This window comes from Centroberyx gerrardi, chromosome 16 (genome assembly GCF_048128805.1).
Source record: "Centroberyx gerrardi isolate f3 chromosome 16, fCenGer3.hap1.cur.20231027, whole genome shotgun sequence".
NCBI lineage: Eukaryota > Metazoa > Chordata > Actinopteri > Beryciformes > Berycidae > Centroberyx > Centroberyx gerrardi.
This window is the reverse complement of record NC_136012.1, coordinates 19,511,247-19,537,997: the sequence shown is the minus strand read 5'-3', so window position 1 is coordinate 19,537,997 and position 26,751 is coordinate 19,511,247. Positions and strand designations below refer to the sequence as shown.

Below are 26,751 nucleotides of genomic sequence, written 5' to 3'. Positions count from 1 at the left end.
TTCCTGATTGCAGAACTTATTTGAGCATATACTAGCTCATCCCTCTGTTTAATGGGTGGACTGGGAATTGCCTGTCTACCCATAATATAATGGATGTTCACCAAATTTCAGATTCCATACTCAAGAACTGTGACACTGTTTCCCCAGTCTCTCATGTGGTACTGCAGATGTTGAATGTCAACCTGGTATCATTTAACCTCCAGCGTTTAACTGCGAACACTCGAAGGGCCCGCTTCAGACCTTGAGTTAAGTGCCGCAAATATGTAAATCAAGGCGTGTCCACCTTCACATTCTGATACGCAGATTGTTACTTTGACTGAAGTTCAACTCTAAGTAAGGCCCCAAGGTGGAGCACAAATGGAAAGTTAACAATTTGAAAGTCCTCTTTAGATTTTAAAAGGCTTAATGCAGTCTTATCAAGAAGGATGAGAGAGCAAACTTCTTTTCTGACATGATCTCTAAGAACTATCATAAATCTATGATTCTGTTCAATGTTAAAGTTATGACGACGACACCCCGCGCAGGGACGTCAGCACCTTCTCAGTCAGTACGGGCAACAACTACCAAGGAAGGCCGCCGATAGTGCCCCGGCGCAGCCACAGTGATAGTGACAGGAGACACACCCATACACACAGCAGATGAACTCATTCACTTCTCCCACTAACACAAACAGACACGCAATAACATGAATAAACAGGTGCACACAGACCGGGAAAGGGAAAGGGAAACCGGGACATACACGCACAAAAAAAAGTAAAGCACTTTGCAAGAAATAAAAAAATAAAAAGCTGCTACACAGATAAAGTTTATTGTTATTGTTGTTAATATTCCATTCATTACACACCTGAGACCCTGCAATATATCTAGTGTTCCCATCGGTTTTATGAAGCAAAACAAAAAATTGGCATACTAATAAACGCCTAAGACAAATAGGATATGAATTGTTAGGGGTTTTTTTTGCGTTTCTGTTTCATTGGACAGTGGACAGTAGAGACAGACAGCGAAGAAAGAAAAGGGGATGACATGTGACAAAGGTCCCAGGCTGAATTGAAACCCACAAGGTTGCAGGTACATGGTATATGCCAACTGAGCCACTAGGTCCCCCCAAGTCCCAAAATCCTTAAATGGATTATATAGACTGTGTATTGCTGTTGATTGGTCTATTAATATTTGGTTTGGTATGTAAAGCAATTTGTGTCCTGCCATTTATATGCTCGAGTTTTTAAGGAATCATCAAAATAGAAAGGTATAGTGGCAGGGCACGGGGGGGGTGCCAAGAAATCATTTAAATGAGCTTTGTTTAACAGACGCCCAGGTTTTGCGCTTGGATAGGGCCTCGATCATTGATCTGTGCCGTTGATTTGCAGAGACAGATCTCACAGCTGACATCCCTCCCGTGTTCCTTCAGGTAACACACGCCCTTTCCATCCTGGTGACAGGTGCTGTGTCAGCTGGACAAGATATCCTGGGATGTTGTGGAAATATCTCAGTCCTTTGTCTCCCGTTGCCTGGCATAGTTCTTAACAGCAGTGAGTAGGTACAGAGAATATATTGGCCAGAAACTGATGGCCAAGGACAGATTCCTTGGTGCAAAGAACAAACACACAAGAACAGATTTTTAGGAATAGGAAAAGACAATGTTCCATGAACATTAAGTTGGTGTGATGCAGACGGATGCAGATGTAAGCATTTGCGTAAAGTTACAGTTGAGCAGTGCAATTGAAGAGTGGCTTGAAAGCAGTTGTCATTAAGAAACCCATCTCAATCATTCAAATGGAAAAAATATAAAAATTGTTTCACTAATTTATTTTAGGAAAAAACAGGAATAGCTTAAATCATTTTAGATTTTGTTTTTTTTTCCAATTAATGCCCCAGGGGCTTGCTGTAAATTCAGTCTTTGTGCATCGTTCGTTCTAACCAAAATTGAATTAAAAGCACATGATATTCAAAGGCAATGAAACAGCAGAGAAACATGAAAAACAGAAAAGTCCAAGGGCTGATTTTCCACCTTACCAATGGGAAGGAAAAAGAAGCCAAGATTTTGAATAAACCCTTTTGCAAGCAAAGGCACACCCAAATCCCCAAATCCCCACGCACTTTCAAATTGCACACATTGAGTAGTCGCAGTCTGTACAGGAACAGCTCAAACGTGCATGTCTCAATCAGCATATATATACTGTAACATGATATCATAATGTTTACATTCATGTGCTATAACACAAACAAGAATAATAGTTATTAAAGTCTTATGATTCCAATGATATCTGCCATGCAAGATTTAGGTTGTATTTTGTATAATTGTATCAGTGCTGGGCAGGACAGCGTGAGACCTGTCATAGTTTAGGTCAGTGCCATAGTAGTTTTTATTCAGCATGTTGAAATCTATATTCAAGACCTTAAAAATGTCCTTTTTCCTCCATCCAAATGTGTCAGCATAATTTATATGCGGCAACTGAATAATCTACATTATATCACATAAAGTAAATGTTTCATTACAGATGTAGGTAAGACAAAGAAAATATAAATATGTCTAGAGCAGGGAGAGTGATAATTTTCCATTTATTGAAGTATGAATAAGTGAATATGTGTTCTGTGTGGACTTGGTCCAGTCTTATTATGTCAATATAATTCATTTTGCTATGCTAATTGGCTTGCAATTTTGTCAGATAATTTTAATGACTGCCTAATCACCTTAAAGCACATGGTTTCACCACATAAATAGCCCCGACCCACTGTAGTCAATATATGCCAGTGTGCCCATCCTCCTCCCCTGCTGGGCCCTGCATTGGTCCAGGTTAAAGCTTCTAGACACCCCCTTAACTCATTAACAGATTTTATGAAAAATCACCAGGCTATGGACGATCCACAACGCAGGCTTCCTGTATTATTGTGTTTCTTCTGAAATTAAGGCACAGTGAGTATGTGCTTAGTTCAGTTTGATATGACAAGAGATAATGTAAATTTTCACTATACTAGATTTTTAGCTGCGACAGCAGCTACTTTAAATCACTTGGTCGGTCTGTCCCAAAAATTACAGGGGCACAGCTATAAAGACTGTGAGCCTGATTGCTGCATCACTCTGAGTTTAGCTCGGTTGGTATAGGTTTGCCACACCAGAGATCATGGGTTCTAATCCCAATTGAGTCAATTTAGTGCCAAGCTGGTTGCAGCTCATCATGAATTGCGTGCTTGTTTATTTGTTATTTTAAGAGTACTTTACAACATTCCCAAATCCCTGAATGTTTAACTTTTTTTTTCCTCTTCCCTTTTTCCCGTTTTTCATAGCATATTGGCAATATGAGCTAGCGGATGAAAACAGCATACCAAAGAAGTCGTTTTTGCATGTGGTAATGACAGTTTGAGTTATAACAATAAACAAATTAAGATTTGAAATGCATGAAATTAAATTGTGATTACCCAATGTGAGCAAATGATTGATCCTCATCTAATGAAAGTGGTTGTGTGCATTTTTGTGTTTGTGTGTGAGAGTATGCTTGTCTACAATTGTTTGCATTCACATTTGTCTGAATTTGATGAGTGTGTGTGTGTGTGTGTGTGTGTGTGTGTGTGTGTGTGTGTGTGCGTGCGTGCATGTGTGCGGGCACGTCCAACTGAGGGCTGTGTATAGCTAGGATATTGTCGGTATGAGCACACAGAGGTGGGTTGTGCTAATTAGCTCTCCCAGCATGCCATTCCAACAGCATGGCAATCACGGTGGGGAATGAATATGGAACAAGTTTCCTATGCACTGAAGTGGAGACATCGGCGTGTGCGTACACACACACTTGGCAAACACACAGTACTTTTATTCAGACTTTCCTGCCTCGCTGTCTCCTATTGTTTCATTTCCATGGGTGTGGCATCAATTCAGCAGGAGTGTTGCAGCACTTTGCCGTGCCGCCTCTAATTCTTTTTTTCTTTTCACTTGTGCATTACGATTCCATGTGCCAATATGTCAGGTCGCATCATATTGCATTGTATTTCCTTTTCATATACTGTACCTCCATACAGTCCCTCATTTGATAATGGAGATTGACTATTATTGATCATTGTTGATATATACTTAACTAATTGCTACCTATTACATAGGTAGTATATTTTCTTGTGGACCATGTACCACTGGAAAGGCATGACTAGAATAGAGATGTTGGACTTGGTATCACAAATCTCCTAGCAACCATCGTTGGTGCCATCTTGGAGGTCCACTGGAGAGCTGGCTGTGCACAAATAATGGATAAATATATAACATTTCATTTTTATCTTTAACCCTGTTGGTCATAGTCCCTGCCCTAAAGTACTGTGAGTTGTAGCTTGAGAATAATTAGCTCAGTTTACCTAAATAAACAGTTGGTTTCAGGCTTTGTTAGCTAGATAATTAGCCAGCAGGCTTATTTAGCAAAGCAATGTTAACATTTACGTTAACACCTTACGTTGCACAAAATTAGAACTTGAAAGACAATAATAGACCCAAATAAACGTTGTTGTAACAGTACAGCCACTTTCTACAACAAGTACATGTCTAACTACCTCTGGGTCATGAAATGGCTAGCTCTGTTTGATTCCAAATTTTGTTACGCAACCAATAGGCTGTATGAATTATAACCCAAAAAAGCTTGCAGTAGTAACTGCCAATTAAATGTTTTCTTGCTGTTTTGTAGGTACCAAACAGTCCCTTATGAGTCTATGTGCTGAGCACTAGTGGTGTCCACAGATATTAATATATTTTAATGACCTGAGCTATAAATAACTAATACTTCAGAGAGGTTTATGATGAGCTTGGAAATGTGATTTAATTGTTGCACTGATACATGTAACAACAGGGCCCTCAAAGCTCTGCCTTTTGATTTTTCAATCATTCAATAAATGGAAAAGAAGCACAGTATATATCTTTATACTTTGTGGTTTCATGTCTCCATAATACATTTTTTTTCTACGTCTAGCTAATTTGCATGGGCCCCTCTAAATTGAAGGATGTGTCTGTCTGTGCAACTGTGTGATAGAAATAAGTACATATATTCTACATGAAGATGTTCTAATACATGCTGTGTAAAGTGTAGGTTTTTATGATGAAAGTTGTGGAAATGGTGCACTGAAAGCTGGGGAAATGGACTATGCAGGTGGTTGGACCTGTTTTGGAATCTGCACTGGAGCTTCCATGTAAACTAGTCAGCGGGCTTTTGAGCTGGATAAAGTCAAAATGAGCTGTTGGTATCAAACTTGATGAGGTGCTGAGTTTAAAGTCATGACTCAGGGAGGTGGAAGCTGCTAATCAGGGAGAATATCATCAAAGACAACACACACACACACACACACGCCCATACATGTAGGTGGCACTTTTACACATTCACTTGATCATATCCGCATCTACAGTACATCGGCCCAAAGTGTTGAGCATGTGGATATTTCAAAATTGATTGATGTGATTTATGTAATAGATCGCACTATAATTCCAATAGCAATCCACAGATGTTACTACTATCTGTTGTCCTTGCATGTAATTATCTGGATAGTTTAGTAGCTTCTTTTCTCAGAGTCCAGTCGACTTTGAATAGATAAATACCTGCATAGAGCAATTGCTGAATTATGCTTTTTTAATGGATTAATCAATTTCCTTGCTTTTCAAATTGAGGTGTGCCGCAATTCATCCTACCTATGCAGAATCACTGTTTTATCTGGGGAAGGAATCCTCCACTCTGTGAAAAGAGAGCCCCTTTAGGGCTAAAGGTTTTATTGATCACTAAGTTCCCTTTGAATAGGTAATTATCTGCCCAGGATGTGCTCGGATTAATATATTGCCATTGTTTGCATAGCCAGATAGATGATTTCCCTCAACATGCATATCATTGGTAGTAATCCTTGATCATTACAACAGAATCACACTGGAGGTTGGGCATAATGCTTCAGTGAGAGTGACTACCATTCATTAGACTTGAAAAGAAAAACAGATGAGATGAGTAGCCTGTGAAAATGATGCTCAATAACTTGTGGCTCATACTCACCAGGTGTTTACTTAAGGCTCCTTGTGTTAATGCAGTACTTCTTAATGATTTCACCTGCCTGCTTCCATCTTAATGAACATAGTCTAAAAAATTGTACTTCTAACACATAGATGAACTATGTGACACAGATCATATTTTTCTTTTTTTGTTTTGAAGTTTTCAGAAGTAATTTAAAGCCTTTTGATCAAAAGCCTTAACACTATGTAACAGCTGATACGGGTAACTGTTGTTAAGAATGTACTCTTAATGAACTCATATGTGTTTGTTAAGAAATGGAAATGTTCTACCAATGTATCGTGACTACAATTTTGTCATTAATGTTTTACATAAAGAATGTCCATGTCCCCTCTATCAACAGATGTTTTATCTGTTTGTCGGTGAAAACAAAATTAATGAAAGAGAGCTGCTTAATGAATGCAAGAATTTAAAAAATATGAGAAAGAAAAACAAGATAAAACTAGCACATTTGACAAGTAAAACAGAGTGTCAAGATCTGTAGCAACTCTGTTTTGTAAAACAAGTCACATCGGATGTGAGACCAACTCTGGTCTCGCATTCAGCACTTGCAGTGGTTTATGGGAAAACTAATATATTTTCTGGCCCATGACTGTCAAACAGAGTTTAAACAAGCAATCGGTGACTCCACACAGTCAGGTTCCCATTGCCATTGGAGAAGTGGCAGGTTATGTCTCTTAATGGCAGTTAAGAGTCTTGGCTCTCTTATTTCTTATTTTCAGAATCCCTTGTTCATGTTCCCAAATACAAGTTGAATGGTCAAAGAACATTAAACATAGTATTGCAATGTTTTAGGGTGAATTTCACTTTTAAACATGACTTAAAAGCTCTCAGATGTTGGAACTGATCCAGTATTTCTTTTTTTTCCCCCTTTTTTAGCTTCGAGACACTAAATCAATCGATCACAATATGACACTTCTTCATTTCCTGGCTGAGAAGTGTGAGGACAAGTACCCAGAGATTTTGAGGTTCCCAGATGAACTGGAGCATGTGGAGAGCGCTAGTAAAGGTACGTCTGTCTATCTGAAAACCATCACACGTCACACTATCCGCAGAACTTGAATTGAAGAAGAAAGGGTACTTCATTGTTTGCCGTTTCTTTCAGTCTTTTTTATGACAGCAAGCCCTCTCTCATTGTGTCAGGAATAGAGTTGTTTTTTTTCTGACCATGCTGTCATTCTGCCTGTCAATAAACTAATTCCACTCTAATTCCATTCTCAAGTATTTGGTGGAATCCCTGGAGGCTTATTTACTTTGTTAGTCGCATAATTGGTTATTTAATCTAATTCAACTAAGCAAGTGCTTGACTGAGGCTGCCAGCCATTGCATAAGTGGACTGAATAGCCGTTATGTATATAGCTGGATGTCATACAAATCTACTGCATCTACTCTGTCATATATGTACAAATCTTCTGCATCAGCTCTGTCATATATATACAAATCTACTGCATCAACTCTGTCATATATATACACATCCACTGCATCAACTGTCATTTCATGGATAATCAATTATTCAAGAGAGTTGTCAGTTAATTGACTGAGACCAGTAAATAGCTGCCTCTTGTCAAAACTCTTGGGAATAATTTAAGAGGTAAGGATGCTAAGAATACAATTTACTGCACGCACACCATGCTTCTCTCATTTCATTTTTCATCGCATACAGTTAAGCTGGGTTGTTCAACCAGATAACAGTGAACTGAAGTTCTGAAGTAATTTACATTTTGAGGCGTGCTGACACTCCTACAGGTGTGCTTAGCTGAATTAGAAGCAGAGTTACCCATTTCAAAAAAGAGAAATGATCTTAGTTTTAAAGATACCATTTAATGTCTTCTGTCTTTCTTTACTCTGTACCAATAGAGAACTCTTTTGATGGCTCCGCCGATGTTTTATTCCACTGCTTTCACTGTGTCTATGGTGTGTTTAAGCCAGGGGAATAAGCAAAGCTGAAATCTCTGCTGTCTTGCCTCGCAAAAATCATTTTATCAGACTCACTTTGAGGCGGATCACAAAGGAATGCAGTGATGGCAGGCCATGCACTGGCCCAATCCCCGTCTCAGGAAAGCTTTTACTGTCTTGTAGAACAGCAGAGCTTCACTGAATTATTTACCACTATCTCCAGATCCTTTACAAGCTTTTAGTCTCCTGTCAGGTAAACTGGCAAAAGAACATTAAATATTGTTGCCTGTTTAACCTAATACACACTGCACCCTAACACGGAACCATATTTAATTTATTTATGCAGCATTGCCTCCTTTTAAAGGCAATGATTTTATATATAGCTTCAGTCTCTCACTTACCCTCAACCCCTCCTTTCTTTTCTTTGACTGTATTTTCTGACCCAACAACTTGCTGGAATCAAAGTGCTTAGTGACTTTTAGGATGGCACTTGATTCTATCTTATCCCTGTTTTCCTCCATCAAAGACAGTTCTGTTTCATGAGGACTTGTAGAGGGATGTTGGGAGCCGCACAGTAGAGACTCTTCACTTCTATAGCACCCTGACCTATAGCACTTCTTTCTAGGAGCCAATTATAAATAGGAATTTGAGAACAGGAAAACTCCCACACATACTTCCCATTTTTTATATGTTGATATAATCAGCCACATTTTCACTTAAAGAATATCCATCTTCTTGTTGGTGGAGAAAAAAATAAATGAAGAAAAAACACCATGTTGTTGTGTTCCCTTGGTGAGGAAAATCCATGTGACCAGACCTGTGCAGAGCCTGTGGCCCAAGCATGTGATTTCTGATTGTTGCATCAAGAGCTTGTAGGGGGAGAGGCTGGCTTATTGGGAAGCTGGCAGTGATGTGGGGGATTCAAATGTAATCACAACGCCATCTACAAAGGTTGGAACCTGTACACTTAATATACCTCGTTGATAAGTGCAATCAGTTCTGGTTGATTTCCCTAAGAAATCACAAGTTTCCTTGCCTTGATTGGCTGCTCCAGACTTTCACTCCTGCAGTCCTATACAACTCCACAGAGAAATTGGACTGATCAACTTGCCATTGTCTGGATATCAGCACAGCTTCTACTTCAACACATTACGCAGTGTTTCACCCACTGCTTCATCTGTTCCAAATGGCGTACATTTGTTTCCCAGATAATACTAATTTTCTGTGCCTTTTGCGTCACGCCTAACTCTAAATGAAGGCTGATTGCTAACCATTAACTACATTATCGATCATTCCACTTTAGGTCAATTGGCCTATTGTGGCATTTGCTGGTAATGGTTACTGGAGGCAATAAGAAGCTTATTTTAGCCCTTTTCACTCAGTCTAATTGCATTAGTTACTGCAAGTGTCTGTTACCGCCTTATGATTTATCCCCACATATTGGAGAAGTCACTGGCATGTTCTCCCGCAATGAAATTATGCTTGACAAAATGTCCCCCATCTAATATTTTATTTAACTATTTTGACCATCATGGCTTTTTCCCAAATAACTGTATGCTGCTATCATGCAGTAGCCTGTGTTTCTTAACAAGGGTTCTTATCATTGCCACCTTAAGGACCCTGATATCCAAAGTTATACATGGCTGATACAGTTAAACATGAATGCACTAAAGGGTTGAGGGATATCTCAGTGTTTTTTTATTTAGTTATTTAGTTATTTATTTATTTATTTATTTTGGCGACGGAAGTTGTCCCAATACACGTTTGTATCTCTTATTACCCCAGAAAGCAGTATGCCCATAGAGTAGCTTCAGAGCAGAGGGGAGTGTCCTCATGCAGTTAGAGGTCAGCAGTAACTGAGCCAAGTCCCGCACACAGAGTGGTCCCCTTAGGAGACTCTTTCTCTCTCAGAGGGTTCAGCCGTCATCAAAGCCTACCTGTATCAAGGTCAATGCTAATTAAAATCCACAGGATTAACCAAGGAGGCAGGGCCAGCAATCTGCTGATACTCAAGGTAGGACTGGGACAAGGGGAATGGCCATGACTTTTTTTTTTATTTTGTTTTTATTTTTATTTATTTTTTCGTGAAATATATTTTATTATGTTTTTAACCAATTACTGTCCCAACGGCACATTGCCAATTTAATCTTTGTGTGCTGTCGTCATATCCAAAACTGAATTATAAGTGCTCGATTTTTAAAGGCAATGCCTCAGCGGACAGACATGAAAAGGAGGAAAGTTCATGACCCACCATACCGATGGGAAGGCCAAAGAAGCGAAGGTTTTAAATAAACATGTGTGCAAGGGAAGGCACGGCCCAAATCCTCAGTGTGCACTCGTCCAAGTCTAAATAAGAACTCAAATGTGCCGATCTCAATCTGCATAAGACCCATGTAACTTTACACAGTCTGAAATGGGCCTAAAATTAATCATATATGAATGTGTATCATTGAATAACTGAATGGAGTTATTATTTGATTGCGCTGATTTTCTGAAGTGAGGAGACTATTAGAATATTGCATCTGATAATTTCACCAATGTTGGTTGGTTGATTGATTGATTGATTGATTGATTGACTGATTGATTTTTATTTGTATGTATTTTTTTGGTTTGTGATATAGAGAGACTAGACTGATGGATAGCTCACTGTTACAAATGGAATGTCCCTTTAACATTACAAACAGCGTACATTAATGTATTGACGGTACTGGCTCAGTGGATGAACAGTGAATTAGTCTCTTTTTTGGTTGATGATATAAGAAGTGGCCTCATGGGATGTATACTTCATTTGCCTGATTGCTCTAACCTTATGCCACAACAATAGAAGTTGATTAGCATGCAATCAACCAGTCCTTTTCTGCAATGTGAACAGTGGCAGCTTTAAATTTGGTCTTGTCTGCCAGAAAATTATCATTGATGAAATTATGTTTAGCTCCTTTCTTTCTGTCCGTGTGCAAAGTGTACAATAATTAATAAACTAAGGAAGAATGTAGAAAACCCTTTTAATAGTGAACCTGGATGCATGAGGTCCTGCTCAATATAATACACAACAGTACTTTGCCTTTGCTTTCTTTTTGTCTGGTATTCATGTGAACTTAAAGAGGCTTTTTTTCACGGCGCAGCCGAGGGCATCAAGGTGTATATTCAGGTCAGTCAGTCATCATACAGTCAGTCAGTCATCATACATCATACATTGTGAGATGGCCTCTAGAGGGCGTCTTTGGCTGTGAGATTGTGTTTCCCATAATATAGGCTAATCCACAGTGCACTGCCACAAAATAAAAAAGTTGGTCAATGTATAGAAATTGATCTAAATCGATCTCTAATGCTGCATGTAATGTGCCATCATGTCATGTTTGTCATTTGGCGATGCATAGACCATAGACCAATAGCATTGCATTCAATCTGACAGTCTCCCGTTGTGCAAACGAAAGTGAAAATTTAAATTCCACGTTTTGCTCCAAACTCGCATGTGTTAGTAACAGTATTTGTTAAACAGTAACTTGATACTTTTTAACTGGAGATTTATAACACTACTCAACACTCAGATTAACATGCAGTGCAGAGACTTAAGTAACAAACGTCTATGTCTTCTGCTGCCCTACAAACTTTAATGGTAGGTAACGTTATCACCTTGTGGTATTTAAGTAATGTTAGTGGAATTAGGTAATTTAACCAATAACCATGTCACGCTAGCTGAGCATTGAATTGAATTGAATTGAATTAAATTGAATTGAATTGAATTGAATTGAATTGAAGACTTGTCGTGGGCCTGTACAGGATCTGTGCTTGTTTAGGATCAGTGACCGTGCCATCTCATTACTTATTCAATGACAATGTTTTAGCCCTGTAGATAAACGCATAGTGGACAAAACAAAAATCAACAGCATAAAAATGAACAACAAAAACAAGCCCATGTATTCCTATCCAAATTCCCATTCAAACCACTTATTTGTACATTCCTAGAGAATCACATATACAGTACACAACTTTGTATTCTATACAAATAATATGTATTATTATATTGGCCTTTCATGATGGTAGCCATATTGACTTTAATATTTTTTTATTGTTGTCAGCACACTGTAAAATGGTAAGAATAAATAACTTTGTTATGAAACAGGCATGGTGAGAGACTCTGAGCATCACTAACATGTTGCTGTACCCCACAAGAAGCCAAGAGCTTAGCTGAATCCAAGAGTCTATGATCTATATTTAGCCACACAAATATAGATCAGCACAGAATCCCAGAGCTAATACGTAATACAGCTGAAATTTTATGAAAAAAAACCTTGAATCATAGTATGTCTTCCTCAAATCCCATCAGAAGTTGTGATTGACCTCAACCTTACTGCCTTTCAGTGATTGTGCAATTTCAAAATCCACGGCCCTTCTGTTCAAACAGTTTTATTCTCTCTGGAGAGAAAAACAAGTGCAAGACTTGCCCATAAAAGATTGGTCAATCTTGCCCTTGGATCAGTGAAAGTGAAGAAATTGCTGCTGTATTTCTAAGCTTGGCTTGAATAGCTTCGTTCAGTCAGGAACACTCTTGTCATGAAGTTAAGACCATTATTGTATAAATGGTTATACAGTTGTGATAAGCTGTACATGTTCTGCTCTCCAGGACAGGTGTATACAGAGCATGTATACAGAGCATATACTGTATATACATAATTCCAAGAGACTAGCCTACAGAAACATACCATTGGAAGAGTATTGATTAATAATGAATTAATAAGGAGGCAGGGGTGGTGGAGGGAGAAAGCAGCACAACCAGTCAACAGCAGTGTGTGGCAGGTAGGAACCACAGGGATGAATGAGGAGCTGACAGCTTAAATGCACCGCCTTGTTTGAAGTTTCGGACATGATTGGTGTTTCTTTGGATCAGCTGATGTGGCTGAATTAATGCAAAACTTCATTAAAACATTTCCTGAAGATCAGACAAGCACAAGATCTTGAAAGTATTTTTCACCAGGCACCAAGCACATTTCTCCAGCACACTGTGTTTCAGGACTCAGATACTTTTTATATATTCTGCCATATGCAGCTCACTGCACTCTGACCTCATGCCCTGCCCAAAAGTGGGCCCACCCACCTGCGCTGAGTGGGCTGCAGTGGGATTTTATAGTCCCCACCACCATGTTTTGTGTTCGCCAAACACAGCTGCTTAGTGCTCGTGTATGATAATTAAAGATTGATGATTTCCCCTGGGTACAGCCAGTGCAGGAATATAGATTGGAAGTTCCTTCCGATGCCTCGGTGAAGGGAGCACACAAACCTAAACCAGACATTATTAGTTAAGCTTTAAATGGGGTCGGGTTGAACGTCGCTGCTGGCACTCTTGTACCAAGCTGATGTGAGACATCTGAATGACATTCCAAAGGAGATTCACCTCTCACTTTCTACACTCTCTCGACACTATGATAGCTTTCATTACCTGTTTGATAAATACTGATTGCTTCTCTGTTCATCATTTCACTGCTTCAGTCAGCATCCACTTTAAATTTCATGTATGTTAATAAAGACTCTCTTTTATGAACATGAGTCAATATTTTCGACTGATGATACACTTTCCCTCATGAAGTACTTTGCCCTCAATTTCCAGCTTAATGTACCCTTTTTTTTTCAGAAGTGTACAATTGGATATTGAGCCTATAGTCATTCGAAATGTAGTCTTTGAGACAGTATTTTCACACCCCTGACCTCATCTTAATAGCAACGGCAAAGCCTTGAGAGAAGTGTCATTGGCCAATTTGCCTTGTTAAATCTCCCCCAGAGATGAATATGTGGGGCCTGACAATGGGAGCTGAGTCTGTGTGGTGATTCCACTCAATCAGTGGTGCACTGACAATCCGTCTTGACAATCCGGGAAAAGAGGAAATATGACACAAATGTTCTCATAAATCTATTTAGTATAAGGCATAGCCAAGGGCAAAGTACTTTGGAGCCTGTGAGAGAGAAAATGGAGAGTGAGGAAAAAAAAGTTGAACTCTGAGGATATTAATACCGCTGTGAATATATCTATTATCCACATTCATTTTCAAGGCACTGCAGCATAATAAAGCAGTGCCCATTTCCCATTTAAACTCCTAGCAGTACTTGGCTCTGGGCTGTATTACGTAGACAAAATGCCTTTCTGGATGGGGTGGAACACAGAGAGGATCATTTGTCTTTCAGTTTGAATGGAGTCGCAGGGAATCATGGGGTTGAGGAGATATTCTCTCATGCCATTTCGGGGAGGCCATCTTACTGAAGTTGGCTACATAGAAGCTTGAGGAAAGATGGGCATATTTCAAGCCACAAACTTAAAGGACTGGCGCAGCGGACAGATTAATGTGTTTGTTTTTGCTTTAGAGATTTAGTGGTTATTGAATAGGATTCAAAATTTAATAAAATGAACCTGACATTTAAGTTTCAGTGTCCACAATTTTATAATGTTTGCAAATCAATATGCTTGGCTTCACCCATGGGACTTTCTTTTGTTATTTTTTTCTTTATTTCTTTCACATCTGTTATTGTAGGGTAAACTTTTTTGGAGGATATTAAAAATACTAAAATACTAAATACTACTAAAATATTCCAGGTGAAAGTCATTTAATTTTTTATAATTCTTGATCCATTGATATACTGTCATTGTCACTGTTGTAAAATGTGTTGGCACACTGCATATGTACACACCGTCCTGATTTATTTGATATAGCTAATTTTCAAAAATGAAATTCATCCACCTAGGACTACAAATTGCTGTGCCCAAGACTCTATTTTTGGACACCACTTTTCTTGTTTCTTGTTTTATAAATAAAAAGTCACCAGAATGCAGAAATAACAGAGAGGTAACAGAGAGGGTCAACCGTTGTTATTTTCAAGCCTGAAGAGAGGATAACTTTTTTTGCGATGTGAATCTCTCAATTATGTGTTGCTCAGTACATGTTGTTGACAGATGCAGAAGAAGCAAATGAAACCTCTATTTGTAGCTTGTTCTACTTTTGCCCTAAAATGTTCCAGCTGTCACACCTGAGAAGTGCATTTTCCTTCCAGATCAATCCATAGAGATGTGCCCTATATTCTACTCCACATTTCTCAGTCCCCCCAAAAAAATGTGTCCCTTATCCATGTTTCACATATCTGCATATGAAATGTGCCTACATCCGAAGGCAAGACATAATTCATAAGTTCTTGGCTTCATAGGAAGATGTTGATACATAGTGGCTAATGAAAAGGGTATAGATTTGTATTAAAAAAGTACTACTTCCCTCCCTTGAATAAGAGAAATGCATGCACATCATAGCAACTAACATCACAAAACATAATTTGTTAGTCTTGGGAATAGTTAACTCTGCTGTGGGGTACCGTGTGTATTTGTGTGTGTGTGTGTGTGTGTGTGTGTGTGTGTGTGTGTGTGTGCCTGTATAGTAGAGGAGGAGATTGGGAGTGTCTTGAAAATCCAATGAGCTGGGAGTTTTTGTTCCACCGATTAGCAGCTGCAAAGTAATCATTAAGAAGAAGAAGAAAAAAACAAAACAAAATACAAAAATAATAAAATTATAAGAAATGATAGGAAATTCAATGACCTTTGAGTCTTCATACGTCCACCCGTCATTTGCAACATGAAACACGTCATAAGTTAGATCTGCATAGTGGTAGAGTTCATATATTGAGGCAAATATATAAAGAACCCTTTTGATTATGCAAGTGTTAGATTTTGGTCAAGCTTTCTTCAGTATATGAAATGGATTTGGGCTGTTTGATGCATCTGTTTTAGGCTATAGCCTGCTCCATGTCAGTGCTAAGTCATTCGAAATCACCATCATGACTTAGTCACATATTGTGCGTCATATAGTTTTTCCCCTGCAATGGTTGGAGGATTGGTCTCCGTCTGTTTGTTAGTGTATTTGTCCATCCTTCTTATATACGTCTGTCACACACAATATCATGGACACTACTGATCGCATTTTGATAAAACTTGGAAATGATGCACCTCACCTCTGTGTTCTGGCATACATCGGCCATTCATTCATATGTCACGTGGGCTCTCTGACTCCACTCTGACACCACTGATTTCCAGCATTTTCAAAATTGCATTGATCGACCCAAGGGGGTCACTATAATTACAGATCAAAACAAGATGACATATCTGTTGATTGGCCCAGAAGGGGATTGCATCATTCATGGGGGGATGGCATGTTTACTGTTCTCTTTTTTCATGTTGGAGGTGACAGTATGACAGTAGGGATCTTTGAATCTTTGATCTAACTCAATATTATTATAGAAAATAGAACTGTAAGACCTAACTCAAACACCTAACTGTGAACATTTTTTTATTTTATTTCATTTTTTGTGTGAGTTTGTGTGTGTTGTAATTATTCTAAAAAAAGACAAGCAAAGGTCTTCAAATTATTTGAAGGCAGAAATGTTCTTTCTGCCTTTAGTGCTACATTGTACATAAGACATTTATTTATTTGTTTTTAAACCTTTCAGCACATGTGTGAATGGTCGGACTCTATATGAAGCTGGATACAAGTGCCTCAGTGTTACCGTAGTAACCAACAGACTCAGGCACTCTAAGCCCAATTGTTCTCCTCAGCTAATGAAAGATAATGAAGGACAGAATAAATTGAGTGAACATCCAAATACAAAGCTAGTTTGAGAGCATATGTGAATGCATGAAAGTTACGGACTGCAAAGTCCCCATCTATGAGCGCTCAATATAGGTCAGGTAAATCCTGTCCACATCCATCCATGCAGAGCATCTGCCTGCCTGTTTGTGTGTTGTCTACATTTCATATTTTAATTAATACCATTTCTTCCAAGGAAAAGAATGCTTTGAAAGAAAAAACAGTTTTAGTGGGACTGGTTTTACAGTCTAAAAGAACAGACTTGACTTTCTAATGCTCTGTTCGATAGATAAAATCACATGTGATATTGTGTCTATACAGTACACAATACTCAACAACATACAGCACTGCATACAGTGTTATTCCCCGCATTCACCATCCTTGGCTTTACATGTAATATTTCTCATACAGACTCTATCAATATGCTATTTTCAAAATAAATGTGACTCATAGAACCCAGCAGAATAAAAAATATAGTTTCCCCCGAGTGTCCACTGAACCCCAATTCCCAACCCTTTTTCTTTTATTCATTGAAATCCTGGTTGGAGTTTGGCTTGGCACTCTTGCTCAAGCTGATTTCTTAATTTAGTTTTTTTTTTTGTTCCCTTTCACTAGTGTTGGTCAAACTACATCATTTTAATCAACAGACAAGATTGCAATCAAACAGACAATATCCTACTAAAGTTGTATTGATCTCAATAAGATGGATAGGTATTTTCCAAAATTTCACCTCCCCATGGCTGGATTGCTCTCTTCTTCACCCTCTGATGACATGCAGTTCACTGCTGAGATATATTATATTAGGTTGACATGGTGTGAACACTGCCTTACCCATGACTCAACATGTTTGTTGTAGAATCTACTGAAGTATGGATAAATGCAGTCTATATTTTTGTCTTTTCTGGTGTGTTTGGTTTTGTTTTTTTCTGGCAATGGTTATCACACCGTTGGACAAGTTATAAAATGTTAATGCGTGCTGTGTGAATGTGTGTGTGTTCACAATGATTGTGCTATGTCTACATTATTACTATTTCCGTCCATCAGCTTGTCGCTGTATCAATGCCTAAGCACCAAGCAAACTCTCCTCCAAAGCTTTTTGTGTTGGAGAACTCATTATTTATACATCAAAGGAATTTGGCAAAGAGTGCTTGTATTATTGAAGGCACAGCACTCAGTGCGCACACTATAACAGCCTGTCACTTTTGAGTCCTGAGACCCAGATTTCCATTTGATTTGACTGGACATTGTGTGCATTGCTGCACTTGCAGATCTACATTATTACAGGGATTATTCAAAAATTAACTAAGGCTGTTGCTAACAAAAGCCAGGAAAAATAATTACAGTGCATGTCACTGCCAGCTTCGAAAAAACAGCCTTTCACCATCCTGTTGTTTTGGCAAAAACTTTTTTTTTTCAATGACTGTTACATCATAAGTGCTGAATGCTGACTTTCATGACTAATGTTTTATATTTCCATCGACATAAGATCAAGTACACTTACTCATTAGTCATTTCAACAGGTTCACAGTGGGTAGAAATAGAAGCAATTTCCTTGGCGTACTCATGCCTGGATCCTGAACCTGATTCTCCAGAGCAGGGTGTCCTGTTGGGATCAGCGAGGCCGGCAGTGTAAACGGACAGACTGTCACGAGGAATATCAGGAGCAGGAAACAGACCTGTCTAGCTCCACTAACCCAGGATGACTGATGAGCTCTTGAGAGAGATTTTTTTTCATCTCATGGTGGATGGGCAGTTCATTGTTAGACCAAGGCACACGCACTCTCTATCTCCCTCTCTCTCTCTCTCTCTTTGTCTTTCTGTCGGCCTCTCTCTCCCTCCTCATCTCCCTCCCTCCATCTCTAGTTCCTTATATCACCACTTTGCCCAGCCAGTATGAATGTAGACAGAGATAGACACATGCAGGGAGTCCGGCCGCCCTGGTTAGCATCGGGCTCCAGTCCATGACAGCAGATTTCTATGAGAGTTGACAATGGAACCAGGAATGAGAATAATGCTGTTTGCCAGCTTAGAAATTCAGCCTGTCACAGTAGACCACTTGCCATGCCGGGAGTGTTCCATGGGCTGAGGTGGACAAGGAAGCGCCATTTCAAATGCATCTGTGTTTTTCTCTTCCACCAGTACTTGATGACTGGAACCAATCCCTGCAGATTAAAAGGATTCTAGCAATTTCAGAGGTAATCATTACCTGATAGGCCAAAAGGACCTCTCCATACAGCTCACATGGACAACCTGAATTTAGATTATTCCGTATGCACTCAGAATAGTCCAAACCTTTCAAACATCGGCAGGTATGAAGTCCTGTTCAATCGCATCACTTGATGCGTCTCTTTTTTTTTGTGTCTGAATCTCACCAATGTGTGTGGGAAAGCAAGTGATATGTGCAGTTTGTTGAATTAATTGTTGAATTAAGCAGAATGAATTAATATAATGGAGCGCTATAGCCCTTACAAAAAAGTCACATGTGAAAACCCACATGTGAATTCAAAGCACATGTGCTTTTTGGACACATGTTGTGAACAATTTTCTTTCACATTGTATTCTGACATCACCTGACAGTTTTTACTTTAGATGTGAAATTTCCAATTCATAGGTGAAACAGTTTTCCATGTGAATATTTTCACCCACGATTACACATGACAATATTTGTATCACATGTGAAAACTTAATTTCACATGCAAAGACACAATTCACAGGTGAAAACTTAATTTTCACATGGGAAATGGGAAATTTCACGTTCACATATGAAAAACAACATGTCTCCAAAAAGCGTGTGCTTTGAATTTGCATGTTGGTTTTCACATGATTTTTATCTCCCAGTTGAACTTACAGCAGTTTGTTGGTCAAGGCAGCCCACCCAACATGCAACATGTATTTTTGTATTTTTTTAATAGTCAACAAAAAACGCACAGCTTTATTGTACAATACTGTACACACAAGCTGAGAACACAAGCTTTTCAACACACTGGAGAAATCAGTTGTTTTTATTCATAGTTGAAAGCAAAGGTAGCACCATGCATCTCTCCACTGACAATAACTGGGAGAGAATGAATCAGATAGATTTATTTGTTTGTTTGTTTGTTTTTTTTGCTTCCTTGCTTGCTTGTTTGCTTACTCATTTGCAAAGTCACTTACAGTTGAGGTAACCCAATGAATATGTGATTACTGAAAGTGTTTGTGCATACAAGGTTTCAGAGACACTCATACTCAATGCTGCTGTGGAGCAGAGGCTGAACGCTCATCTCCCTGTAAGGGTCTCATGGTTATGGCGTTGTTTAGGTCATTAGGATGAGTTATTGATCTGTACCTGTTTAATATGAAACCATTTGGAGAAAGCTTGTTTTCAGTCAGAAAATGATTAGCTATTATTCCAGATTTATAGATTCTGACTCTGTGTGGAACTTAACATCAGTGGAATTTATCATTCAAATCTGAAATTGTATACACTGTATGCAGAATTAGTGCCCCTTATCTGTCTGTAATTGTCTAGGCATATCTATACCTATTCTAGGTTTTCTGTATCTGTATTTCATAAGATAAACTTTTTGACTCTGTTTGTACATGTATAGTAATATCTAGTTTTGTGTCTGATGTAAAGGAAAGTTAAATGCCCACAAACACCATTTATATAGCGATAACTTGGTAAATGTATAAAGTGTCTTTTTTTTTTTTGTATTTCCTGTAAGTTATTACCAGCACATTTGCATGGGAGACACAGTCCCTCCCTTTATGCTGCATCTCTTCTCCTTCTATAATTAATGTATCTGGCATCAGTGATGCTGAAAATATTGAAAAGCTTGTTTTTGAATGAAACTGTCAGTAATCAGGGCATTGTGTGATAATGAGTTTTTAAAAGGCAGTTTCCCTAGAAAGACGTGAAGTTAACAGATGAAAGCGTCACTACGGAATTGAAAGCTTGGCACTGGCAGTAGCGTGTAGATTCAGAGTTGTTGCAGATGGCTTGACCTTTTTAATCCACACTCTTTGCTTGCAAATGTAGATTACCATATGAACATCAAGATATACAGCGTTTGGCAATTTGCAGACTGCCTGTTGTTTGCTGACTTGGGGATTGGCAGAGACCAAACCCTTTTCAGGCTTTGACCTGGATTCAGGCTGAGCTGTGAAAGAATCAGAATGAAGCTTCCCTGTTGTGAGTGTACTGTACCGATGGGTAACAATGCTCCAGCCTCAATTTCATCATATTTTTGTCAATTGCACCCTGACACTGCCCATTTTCCAGGGATAGTTATACCAAATTCTCCATTGTTTTATATCCACAACATTTTTTTTTTCTTACGTCTTTGATCGATATCTCCCAGTATTTAATATTATGTTGCATTTGTTTTATTTTCATTTGTCTTCGAATAATTGTTGGTCTATAACACAGCATGTTTTCAACAACAGAAGCAATTAATCAAAGATTAAGGGTTTGTTCTGTCCAGAATGGGAATTGTTACATAATGTCAAGAAATAGACAATAATTTTCTGCATCATAAACCGGAACATAAACACGGTACTAAGTCTGAGAGCTAGCCATGAAAAATTTAAATCAGCATACAAATCTGGTCTTTATTTGATGTATCAGAGGGGCTGTGTGAGGATGTCCATGGCAACCTCATGCTCAAACTCAGCACATAACCCTCAGGGAAACAGTCTCTCACACATTAGAATGATCTATTTATGAATATAAAAGAAATAAAAGAAAACAGTGTGAAGCCTGTACGTTATGCATTGTACGTGTGGTACTGTACTCCTCAGTGAATTAGATCTCCGGTGATTGGCTCAGGACATTATCACAAAGCTTGATGTATGCAATGCACATTGATAATAGCATGTAACATGAGGTGAGGCAGACACAATGCTTTTCACCTGCCATGCAATTGCTGAGCAACAGAACTGCGGCGTTCTTGAACCGTAAGAGGCACTGACAGAGCGTTTTACTAAACATGAGGGAACTTTGTAGATGTTTTCATGGGAAGACTGTGATAACACGTCTGTCAGGAGATCCTGATAAGTAAGATAATGGCGAGGATTGTTGTACAAATGAGCAGGAAATTGAGTTTTCCCTGAGGTGATCCCTGCACCCTCCAGATAAGGCCCCGTTGAAGCGTTACAATAATGAGCGCGGGGGATTGTAATATTGACTGACTGAAAGAGCATAATCTAATGTACAGTATGCTCACCCTGTTCAGGATTTATGTTGTGTGCTTGTGTGATGGTTCAGTGGTGAGATCTATATTAAAAAGGCAAAGCTTGCCAAATAGGCGTCATTGCAGTGTTAAATAGGCATTGCGGCAATGAACCAACCAGTGCTCTTCCAAGTTCTCCTCCACAGACAGCTTATACCATTCCTTTCCAAACCCACCATAACTGGGATATGTAGTTTTATTTCATAATTCAAGGATGGCTGAATTATTATGATCTGGTTTAATTAAAATTCATGAGCGTGGCTAAAGTCAGGAAGTACTATGAGAACACAGAAACCCTTGAAGTGACCACAGGGATAGCTGTCAATTCTTTGACCAAGCATACTGCTTGATGAATTATTTATTATTATTTATTTATTTTATCATGCTTTCTATTCTATCACACGGGTCAATTAAGACCAAAATGTTACGTGATCCTTTCCATTGCCTTGAAAGACTTGACAACTGACTGCCCTTGTCTATTAGCATCATATAAGCAGAGATAATAGTGTCTCTGACAGGTTAGGAAGGGTATGTATGTGTGCATGTGTGTTGCTTCAGATATGGGTGTTATTCTCTTACATTATGGTGTTATTCTCTTAGGAGCAAGACCTCCTGCACATTGTAATTCCTAGCAATATAAGCAGCATTTTTTGTCACGTTAAAACAGATGGCAGATCATTTCAAATCTCATTCCATTGGCGGATATCAATAAGAGGAATGGTCTCCAAACCTGCTCTGACCTTTGTCATGGTGGTACATGTCATGTGAAAAATTGAGATCAGCCAAGTGACATTTTTCAAATCAGCAGAAAGGGAGGTTAGAGCCCTCATCTGATGTGCCAATCATAGCTCTGCTCATTCCCGTTGCTCTATGCACACAAATCACATCAAGCCATGGAGGAAAATACACAACATACCAGACATGCTATTTATCCAGAAAGGCAACAGATCGTTCACTGACTAGAGGTAGTCATTGCGGTAAACTGCCTCTGTTTTTCTCTCCATTCCTCCCCACACTCTCTGCCTTTATTGACCGCTGCTCGAGAAAACGTGTCTGTGGCTCAAATGCTGTGATAAGAATCTGGGCAGCTTTCGCCAACCCTTGTGCGTCAGTGGGGGCGGGAATTGATTTTGGACACTAAATTGGGTCATTTTTATCATGGGCTGTCATCAATATATAATTTAAAAGCATGGCCTGAAGTGAGCATTGCAGCGCTGCTCATAGGAGTTTTACTAGGCCCAGGGGAGTAGGCTCCCCAGTGCCCCTTTGAGTTAATGCATGCCACTATGTGTAAAGATCCCACCGTCATTTGTGATTTATACCTGCCAGAGGAGCAATGACATAGCAGCACACAGGCAATCACAGCCAGTATCCCAACATTTGAATGGCGCTCTTTGGTTTTTATAGGATCTTCCAGCATGTAAAAACCATACTTGTTTGTATCTGCTATGAAAACCACCATCCATGTGTTTATTCTCAACGTGGTGTGTGTCTGTTAGGGATGGGACGATATGCTTATCTCACAATACGATTTGATACACGATACGAGGTTCAATACAACCATGATACATTGTAATAAATTGTAATAAAGTATGACTTATTATTATGTTTATTCCTGAGCCACAAATCTTTCTAGCAATGGCATTGACTTGCCAGAATGTGAACAATGCAAAAATGTCATTACAAAGTGCAAATAATATAATTTTGTGAAATTGTGATGGGCAAGCCGTCTCACTTGTGATTACTACAGCAGAATAAAATGTAAAATATTATTTTTTTCTGCCCCACAATATGTATTGTCACATTTTTGTATCGTGATATATTGAATTTCAACATATTGTCCCATCCCTAGTGTCTGTTGTATGTTTTGTTTGTTTTACATCCTGGGAAAACAGTATGTAAAACAGGTGTGTAACAGGTGTGTAAAGCATTGCACCTACAGTATGTGCCATGCTGTGTCTCTCCAATTTTTACAGTGTTATGGTTCAGTGTTCTTAGGAAGGCAAATTAGATTGTTTGAGTCAAAGATTTATATAAGTGATGCTAATGGCACCTCACTTATTTCCTTATGCCTAATGCCTATACTTATGTTGTTCTGGAGTTTAGGATGAGAACAGGAAGCTTTATTTAGCCCACAGTAGCCAAGCCCACACCCACATTAGAGGCTGCTTCCTTTGCACAGCACAGACCATATCGTGTTTGTTTGCCTTTACAATGTAAATTGTGCTGATCACTTCTAATTTTGTCCTCGGGCTTTATGGAACAAGTTTAATCTAGCGGCCAGCTCTTTGTTTCCAAAATAAATCTAACAGGTCCTGAGCATGACCTTTCTCTTACATGTTGATGATTTGCATTTTTCACCCCCCTCGTTTTCAACCCTGTGATATGGAGTCACACTGTGTGATCCATATTCAAATATTATTCAAATCAGTTGCACCACATTTGCATGTGAAATTGAGGATTTGAAGCCAGGTCGTCTGCATACTGATCAGAGGGACAACCTCCATGGGAGTGAGGGTTGATATTGCAAATAAATGGGACAGGGTATTAAAAATTGTCATGAAAGGAGTGTTATATATTGCACACAGCCATAGCAGACTGTTTTGTTTTTTTTATTCCCCCCATGTAATGAATTTGATATCATTCTCCAACCCCTCTACTTTGGGCTTTCATGAAATTATTAGATTTTCTCCATATTTGTCAACCATTTATTTTTGTACTGTAATTGATTTGTTACTGAGCTATAGTCTTGTTCTACCTGCAGTTTATTTAAAACGCACAGTACAAAGTTGATAACGGGGTTATGTTTTACATGTTTAACTGCAGCCCTGATTTAAAAAGTCTTGAATGTCCCGGCCCATGAGTGCAAAGAAAAATATGCTGGCCTATTTGACGGTCAACCACAATTCAGGCATCTTAGAAGCCCTAGGTTTCTTCTCCCTTGCCTTGTCGTGGCATACCAGCTGAGCCCTGCTCTTTACAGAAAGGTCTGTTTTTATTCCACCTACTGAAGCAGAGGTAAGGAGGGACAGAATCGATTGTTGCGGGCCAAATTGAACCTGTGTTGAGCTGCAGGCAGCCACCAGATAAAGCCTCTGACGCTGTCTGCTGTGTTTATCATCAGGTGGCCTTTTCTGTGTGTGCTACGCTGCGATTTTGATGTGTTAAGTCATAATAGGGGAGCCACCATTCTTTGGAGGGGCTGCCAATAAAATCGCAGACAGAGAGGATTATGTTTCATGTCAGCCCATTACTGTTTCCACCCCCACCCCCCACCAACCCTTTTGCTCCTTGAGAGGCCTCTGCTTCTATTTTTCTCGTTTCTACCCTGCTTTTCAGTGATCCAATTTTTTAGGTCCATATGTCAGGGGGTTAAGTTTGGAATTAGTTCTGTTTCAACTGAGTATATTTTCTCTCCACATTTATAGTTATATACTGTAAAAATGTGTAACACTGTAAATGCAGTATGTCTGTGGAGAAATTCGACCTTGAATCAGGTTCCTGAATAACTATCCTGATGATTACTGAAATTATGCTTTAATAATACTTTCCCTTCAGGATACGTTTTCCAAACATACCTCTGGTACTTTGAAGGTGAAGGTTTAAGTTTCTTCACTGACCTATGCTGGTATTCTTATTCATGGAGTATTACTGTATATTCAGGGCAGTGATAACAGCCAGCAACACCTAAAGCTGTTGGTTATTACAATAGGCTGATTTGCTGCAAGCTACAAACCCCCTCAAGTTATGGCTAAATGGAAGCAGACAGTGAAGCCGCCGTAAGCCACAAGATTTTAACAGCACAAACATCCCACTACCGTAGGCCTATGTCTTTCCAGCTCTAGCTTCTCTAAATCTCTGTGTCATCCCTGTGGCACCTAGCACCTGAAACAGTCCACCTTTAACTGGCTGTAGCAGTCAGAGGCCTTCTCTCTGTTCTCAGTGTGCTGAGTTTGCTGGTCCTCAGAAGTTTTCTGCATTGTATTTTTAAAACTTTGTGGAGAACAAAGTATTCAGCAAATAATGCAGTAATTGGTTATGTGCTGGTTTCTCTACAGATATTGTTTGGGGTTTTTTTGTCCTTTTTTACCCTTTTTTCCTGATCATTTCCTAACACTGTTTGTTGTTTGGAGGTATATGTTGAAATTCAAAATCCATTTTGCTTGCTGAAAAGATGAGTTACAATTCAAGAGCAATTAGTAGCAGTCTTGACTTGTAAAGGTATAGCACATGAGGCGATGATGGATCAAGCACAGGGTTAAATGCACACCATTTGCCTAAGACAACATATATTTTCTACATGGTTTTCTACAAACCTGCTCATGTTACAAGGTTTTCTAATCTCATGCAAATTAAGGTTAGATACAACCAGTTTGAGGTTGGTTATTTTTCAAAAGCAGTCCTAGATATATGCAGTATATGCTGTGTAGTATTTCTTTTCTTACAATGAGACTGGTATACATAACCTCTTTTTTGCACTGAAGCACAGTATACTAGTTTTCCAACGTTTGGGGACTGTTGCATTAATGTCTAACCATGAATAATAAAAAGGTAATGCAGGAGCATACTCCTCTTAAGAGTAATTCATGTCATTTTCTTTGTAATGTGTAATGTCTTTCTTTGAACTTTGCACAGTATTGGTTTAAATCACTTTGGTGAGTCAACAGTTTTCTTAAAAGCCCGTTGGGTTTCTGGCATTTCTGCAGTAGTTTGAAGTATTTTCTAAGACTTATTTTAGTTCTTAAAAAGCCACCTGAAGTGTAAAAAATTAAGTGCAGGTGTTGACAAAACTAATCAAAAGTTGTGTTTTATAGGACATACATTTTAAATTAAAAACAAAAACTATTTATTTATTTATTACACTAGTACATTTTGGGGGTGTTTTTTTACATCACAACTTTCACTGACAAATTGCCTTTGAATGTGCTTTTTCATTTGTTTTTTTAATGCTACAGGCAGATTATTTCATACCGTCCCAGTAAAAGCCATTCTATTGCATAGTCTCTCACTCATCGG

General features: G+C 38.8%; 1 protein-coding gene across 1 annotated transcript in view; it reads left to right on the top strand.

Moving 5' to 3' along the window:
• Positions 1-26,751, top strand: part of diaph2 (diaphanous-related formin 2) — a 386,425-nt gene that overhangs the window by 247,128 nt on the left and 112,546 nt on the right. The window contains exon 25 of the mRNA XM_078288946.1: positions 6,894-7,023. Coding sequence (XP_078145072.1) covers positions 6,894-7,023 — 130 coding nt within the window. The remainder of the gene's footprint in view (positions 1-6,893; positions 7,024-26,751) is intronic.